Source organism: Anguilla anguilla, chromosome 9 (assembly GCF_013347855.1).
Source record: "Anguilla anguilla isolate fAngAng1 chromosome 9, fAngAng1.pri, whole genome shotgun sequence".
Lineage (NCBI taxonomy): Eukaryota > Metazoa > Chordata > Actinopteri > Anguilliformes > Anguillidae > Anguilla > Anguilla anguilla.
The window spans coordinates 45946172-45952619 of NC_049209.1; the positions used below are offsets into that span (position 1 = coordinate 45946172).

Below are 6448 nucleotides of genomic sequence, written 5' to 3' on the forward strand. Positions count from 1 at the left end.
AGTTTCTTTATAGTTAATTAACTACTATTAAGACATTCTGAGATGTATAAAGAAAGTGGTGCCAAAACAAAATAAAATGTATTTACACTGTCACATTGTTTTTTGTGACGTTTGTCACAAAACTAATCTACTCACACCAGTCTACCATTCAGCTGAAAGGCAGTTTTTCTGTTACTGCAGTCTGCCATTTAAAAGTGTGATGTGTGACTGTGTCATATAACTGATCACTTCAGTGAATTTTATATATCATCAGATTAGTTTTGATTTGAATTCAGCATATATATTTTGGCCTCTCCATCTCCCAAACACATGAATTCATTTACTGGTAACGTGGACCTATTTGTCTAACCCGCAACATGTCATTCTTAAAGTATTCACCGTAATGTTACTGTTTAAGGTACTTTTAAAAATGAAATCTTGTTCTACCTTGGTGTAATGTCCTTCACTTCTGAAGTTCTTAATACAGTTTAGATTAAAATGAATTAATATCACTTCAAATAATTTCTGCAGTTGTAGAAATTGTTTTCCCACACACAAATCATTCATTGTTTTATTACTTTGTTCAAATGATACACATTTTTAAGAAGAACAATATATATACTGATTATGCAAAAATGGTAAAAACAACTCATACAGCATATTGATTGGCTTGAATTTTTTTTCAGAATATCATGTGTTACACAAGACAAAACATTTAAGACTTTGCTTAACTACAGCTACAGTGGACCTACAGCTAAAGTAATGGAATAGGCTACTAAGACCAATCATAAGTACACACAATATTTAATATTACCATTTAAATTAACACAAATGTAAATGTATTACATATTGATTAGAATTGAAATCACATGGTGATGCCCATATGATGAGTCGGTACATTTGGGTCAAGGAGTTCTTAGCTTTCATCAAAAGTGAGACACACAGCATCTGAAAGAGAATTTGCATATAAATGAATTTGCTGCAATACATTAAATTAAAACACATTTAAACACAATCATGTATGCATGTTTGCATGTGTGCATAAAATTAAGTGAACTAAAGAAAAAAAGTAACCAACAAATTTGTACATATATGAATTTCTTCGGTCATTTTTTTTTTTTGTTAGATGAATTAATCACAAGATTAAACCTTAAAGCTGCTAATTAAATATGAACATATTGATAGAAATAACCCTTGGAATCCAATACTAACTGTAGACTGCTTCTACCCCCTAGCCTGTACCATGTTAATTACCTGGCTATTTGGTGCAATCCCAGGCCACAGTTTGAGATGGCAAGTGTTTTCCTTTTCAACATGCTCAGTGCTGTTGACTTGACGCTATGAGTCCTTTACTTAACATTATGTACTGTCAGTCTGGCTAACAGTTAACCATAATTATGAAATTATTTTTTGCTTGCAGGTTATACAGTAAACTAATCCCAGTATCCTTATAAGAAAACTTCAATGCAGACAAAGCAATTTGTTTTTATAGTAAAGTTTCCCTCTACATCTAACTTTCAACCAAAATGTCCACATAAATTCTTTTGAAGGGGTGTTATCCCCCATTTTCAGGCATTGTAATAAAAAAAAAAGGTTTAACAAACCAGACGTTGATGCTTTTACCTGGATAACAGCAACTGGATATTTAAATGTTACAATGTAAAAAAACTATTTGACGATCAAAGCAGCAGTTAACTAATTGAGCCAATTAATATGTTAATTAGTACCGACTTAACACACACAGAAACACACATACACAGAAATCAACGGATAGTGTGCTAATATTGTATACTCACAGAAATCCTTTTCCACAGCCGAAAGGTCCAAAGTGCATTTCCGACGGCAGGCACATTGGGCGGCAGACTCCGCTGAAGTTGTTGCAGCTCCACGGGAACGATGCGGCTGAAGCCTCCTTCATCTCCCCTACAACGAACATAAAAACCCGTTAGCATTCTCCTTTGAATCCTAAGCTCAAAACAGATGAAAAAAAAGCATAGTGGCTAAAAATTCGTCAGAGAATGGTTACAATCTCACGAAACATGACAAACGGCAGATGCTGTTGACCTTGCTAATACAACTGCGCAATGACTTCTTAGGAGATGAATGATAAGTAATGTTTTGAGACTCACAGGAAACACACAGAAATACCAGTAGCACTAAAACTAGTATATTTTGACGATTCATGGTGGCCAGTGTCCAAGGCAAGTGATGCTCTGGTGGAGTTACTGCTTGTGTAATAGTTTAGCTCTGGAATTACATGTTGTTTTTAAGAGTAAGAGTAGGAGGGGTGGACATCGGGTGGGTCATCGTGCAAAACTGAAGCAGCTTTAAATGCAAAAATTGAATTGCATGAGGACCTGAATCGGAACATTGTGCCTAATTTCATTTAGTGTAATTACAGCAGCATTTAACAGCCTGGGGCATTCATGGTGTCCCCACATCATGCGACAGGAGTATACATGCCATTGCGAAGAACCACCAAGCAGAGAAATTTGTTTCACCTGATCTTAAACACATGCTTCCCCTCATGGAACCAATTACCTTGGGAGAGGGAGCACATAGTTGTTCCTCAGACATTTTTCCCCCCTGCTTTTGCATTGGCCCAATGCCATTGGCCCCTTAAGAATTACATCAGGGTCCCTAATTAACTGACATTCCACCACAGGCTAGTTTCATGAGACAAATGAGAATGAGACAAATCTGTGGAGAGGTTGAGACTTTTTGATGCATTTTCAGAAATGCAGTGCCTTTCATTGCTGAGCCAACTGAAAATAAACACATACAATTTATAGCCAAATATTCACTCAGAAATCTAGGTTGTTTAGCAAACTGGTAGGAACTTGATGGGTAATAATGGCAATAACTACAACAAGAGTGTACCAACCAAACATGATATGGTTGTTATTATAAATAAAATGTGCTCATTGTTACAATACAATTTTATGCTTTCAGTATTTGTTCCCACACTTATGTCTGTCTCAAACAAGACTTAATATTATATAAATATTTTGGAACATTCACTGAAGGGCCAAAGGCAATGTATACACATAGGACATGGAACAATTTTACTATTTAGTTTAGATTTCCTTTATTCTATTGAAGCCTGAAAGTTTTAAAACACATTCCCTCACAGTTTTGATAGATTGCTTGGTGTTTTAATTTTTTTTTTTAATTCTGAAAAAGGTCACATTCTGGTGAAATGATAATGCATGGACATGGTAGTAACACAGAACTATATACCAAATGCAACAGCTATAATACTGTAGTAAGCAATTTACAAAAATATAGCTTTTGAAAGAGTCGGTAGCTAGCAACTATACGTGGTATTTACATCATTACAATACCGTCCACAGTTAGCTACTAACTTGGAGCACATATGTCCAGTTAAAAACATCTGACTGTTATAATTTACTGCCTAACTGCATTTGGAGCACTGGAACTAAATTAGCTATGTAGAGTATGCCTACTATGCCATTTTGATTTATTACAAACATAACTGATGGAATTTCTCATTTCAATAACTGACACGGTTGGCTGGCTTCAAAGAGACCTCATAGAGCTTGAAGTGAAAACCGTGAATAGTAAGTCTACTCGTCACTATGAGTAAATTTGCAGTACTGTCAGAGTTTTAAAAAGTGGATTCATACACTTAAGAACTTAATTCAGACTGTAAAAGAACCACCTTCTGTCCACTATGAAAGCAGACCAGCCATAACCTAACAGGCACACAGTTCCAGCCACTATGAAGATCCATTTATCATTATAGAGCTTGTGAATAGCCGGTGTTTAAACGTTGGCGCTTGTTGTTAAACTTTAGATGTGAATAGCAGACCTCTTTGGTAATCGCACAGTTTGGAAAAGAAAACTCATCCAAAGAATACAAGTCTGGAAGAAGTCTGAAACTGGTCTCTCCAGGGCTGCAGTGAAAGTAATTAAATGAGTCTGTTCTTCTACATGCCGTCGGATGGAAAACGTTAACTTTCCTGACTGTTCATTGCATTCACCATTACAATCCCCACTATTCAGTTCTAGAAGGCGCCTATGATTAATTCAGAAATTATCAGCAAAATATAATTGCAAAGGGCTTTTGCTGACATATCTTATTTACTGAAATGAGCAGGAGTGGCTTATGTTGGCCGTGGAGAGGACCCAGTATTCTGTGGCTAACTAGGAACAAGGTTGGACACCCCTGGCCTAGGGCAGGTATTCAGAATTTAGAGTTTCTGTGTTGCTGTGTTTTTTATGCAGCGGGACTGTATCTATGCATACGTAAGCACGGATAACAGACCACGATCTATTGAGTTTTTTAACTGACCAGCAGAGGGCAGTGATACGCCTCTAAGTGTTCACGCCTCCGGAAATCGTACAAGAAGAAGAAACCAACATGGCGCCGTTCACATGAAAACATACCGTCCTGGGGTCATGAGTAAAGTTTGTCATGTTTTAAGGTTTTCGCAGAGTGACATATCCAGCATATGACCAAGAAATGTTACATTTTTATTACAATCGTGGCGGAATTATTTTGACTTCGACTCGTATTTAAATTGGCCTGTCATGTTTAGCATGTTTTCGTTAGTTGTAAACAAACACAGACAACCAGTCCCTGTTTCCACTCTGCTATATTAGTTTTTTCCACTCCTCTAATGAGTGAAGCTGAAGGATTGATGGTCTTTGTAAATACAGTTGGCCTAACATTGTTCTCGCTAATTATCCTGTATCACTGGTTAACGGTTGCAAATCGAGGTGTTTTTTACACAGAAGAAAATATTTACGATGGAAGACCGAGGCGAAATTTCAACAATCAAGGCAGAAGGCACGTGTTCACAAGGATGTCTTGTTGCGAGTAAAGTCCAGATGTAATCTAACGAACCAAGAGTCTGCTGTGTTACTTAACATTTGGAGACCCAGCAAAATAATTGTATGGGGTGGCACACTCTTCGTTTTAACCGAAAACAACGGGCTTGAGTGAACTGATATCAGGCTTCGAATATTGTTGATCATTTAAAACAAACTAGAGGTTTACATACACCCTTGAGTAAACCTAAGATTCTTAATATAAAATGACAGTGCCGAAAGCTATAGTCAATGTTGTGAACTTGGGGCGGATTTCCTACGGGCGTGCTTTACAGATACAACAGCGATGTGTCAGGCAACACTTGGATTCCCCGTCCCAGCTTCCAAATATCTTGCTGATGTGCGAGCACGAGCCAGTCTACACCATTGGAATACGGCAGGCCTTGTATTCTGCAGAGGAGGAAAACAGACTGAGGAACCTGGGTGCAGACTTCTACCGTACTAATCGTGGGGGGCTCATAACTTTCCATGGGCCTGGCCAATTGGTGTGCTATCCCATTCTCAATCTGGGCTGCTTTAAAAAGAGTGTCCGTTGGTACGTTTGTGAACTGGAAAGGACCGTTATCGGTTTGTGCCGTAAATTCGAGATCAGCGCTTCCACATCCCCGGACACTGGAGTGTGGGTAGGAGAAAACAAGATTTGTGCTCTGGGTAAGCAATAATGGTTTATGAACAGAAACAGATTATGCTACTCCTCTTTAACCCTTTCTGTGAATGTAAGTTTCCTGTATTTTTCTTCCAGGAATCAACTGTAGAATGTACATCACGTCTCACGGCTTGGCACTCAACTGCAACACAGATATGCGGTGGTTTGAGAATATTGTACCGTGTGGGATTGTTGGCAAAGGAGTCACTTCCCTGAGCCAAGAACTGAAACGAGAAGTTACTGTTCCTGAAGCCATCCCACCTCTACTGGAAGCGTTTGCTGAACAATTTAACTGTACACTGTCATTTGAAGATGTAGATGTTAACAATGTCATTGTCAGTGACACCAAAGTTACAGATAAATAGCTAAAAGTCTGACTTTTTCTATGCATGTAAATGTGTATTTTATTTTCCATGCATCCCTTTGTATAACAGGCTGGACTTTATACAGACTTTATCAGTATCAGTCTCCCATAAATCATCTGCCATTCACATGCATTGTCATGAAAATACCCTTTCAGTGTTAAGGACCTGTAAAAAGAAACTGTAAAAAGAAAAATGCCAAATGCAATCAATGGGAAAAACTGCAGTATTTGTTGTATCTCAATTTGAATCAGATACATGGAATAAATTGATTTTGATCCATAATAATGTGTGAAGCTATATGATTCTCAGTCTTTGCAGAATCTTAAAATGTGTGCACCTCTAGGACAAAAACCCATGAATTATGACAGATGTGAGATTCAGAATTTAGTCATCTAATGTATAGGAGGCCCAGATTGTTTGATTGTTAGTTTCGCTTTCTTGTTGTGTAGAGCCATCTAGTGGCTTTTCACATAATTGTACAATGCTGTACCGACTAAAACTTTTAAACTTTAAATATTCATTTAACAAATATTTTTGTTGACATTTGTATTTCCAGAAGAAACAAGGATGTATTTTTACGACTTGTAAAAATACATATTATTTC

General features: G+C 37.4%; 1 protein-coding gene and 1 long non-coding RNA gene across 2 annotated transcripts; one reads left to right on the top strand and one right to left on the bottom strand.

The window, feature by feature from the left end:
* Positions 1–536: 536 nt before the first annotated feature.
* On the bottom strand, positions 537–2310 carry LOC118236397. Its single transcript, XR_004767028.1, has 3 exons — positions 2109–2310; positions 1776–1902; positions 537–927 (listed from the first exon to the last, which is right to left on the bottom strand). It is a non-coding gene; the product is annotated as an uncharacterized LOC118236397 (long non-coding RNA).
* Positions 2311–4340: 2030 nt separating this feature from the next.
* Positions 4341–6158, top strand: lipt2 (lipoyl(octanoyl) transferase 2). The gene is made up of 2 exons (XM_035432162.1): positions 4341–5484; positions 5576–6158. The coding sequence occupies exons 1-2, from the start codon at positions 5040–5042 to the stop codon at positions 5842–5844; spliced, it is 714 nt and encodes a 237-aa protein (XP_035288053.1). The 5' UTR covers positions 4341–5039; the 3' UTR covers positions 5845–6158.
* Positions 6159–6448: the final 290 nt, after the last annotated feature.

Excerpts from the sequence above, each read along its gene's own strand:
- lipt2 (XM_035432162.1), top strand. The coding sequence starts at position 5,040 with ATGACAGTGCCGAAAGCTATAGTCAATGTTGTGAACTTGGGGCGGATT. Across the intron at positions 5,485-5,575 it reads AAACAAGATTTGTGCTCTGG|GAATCAACTGTAGAATGTAC; the intron begins GTAAGCAATAAT and ends TTTTTCTTCCAG.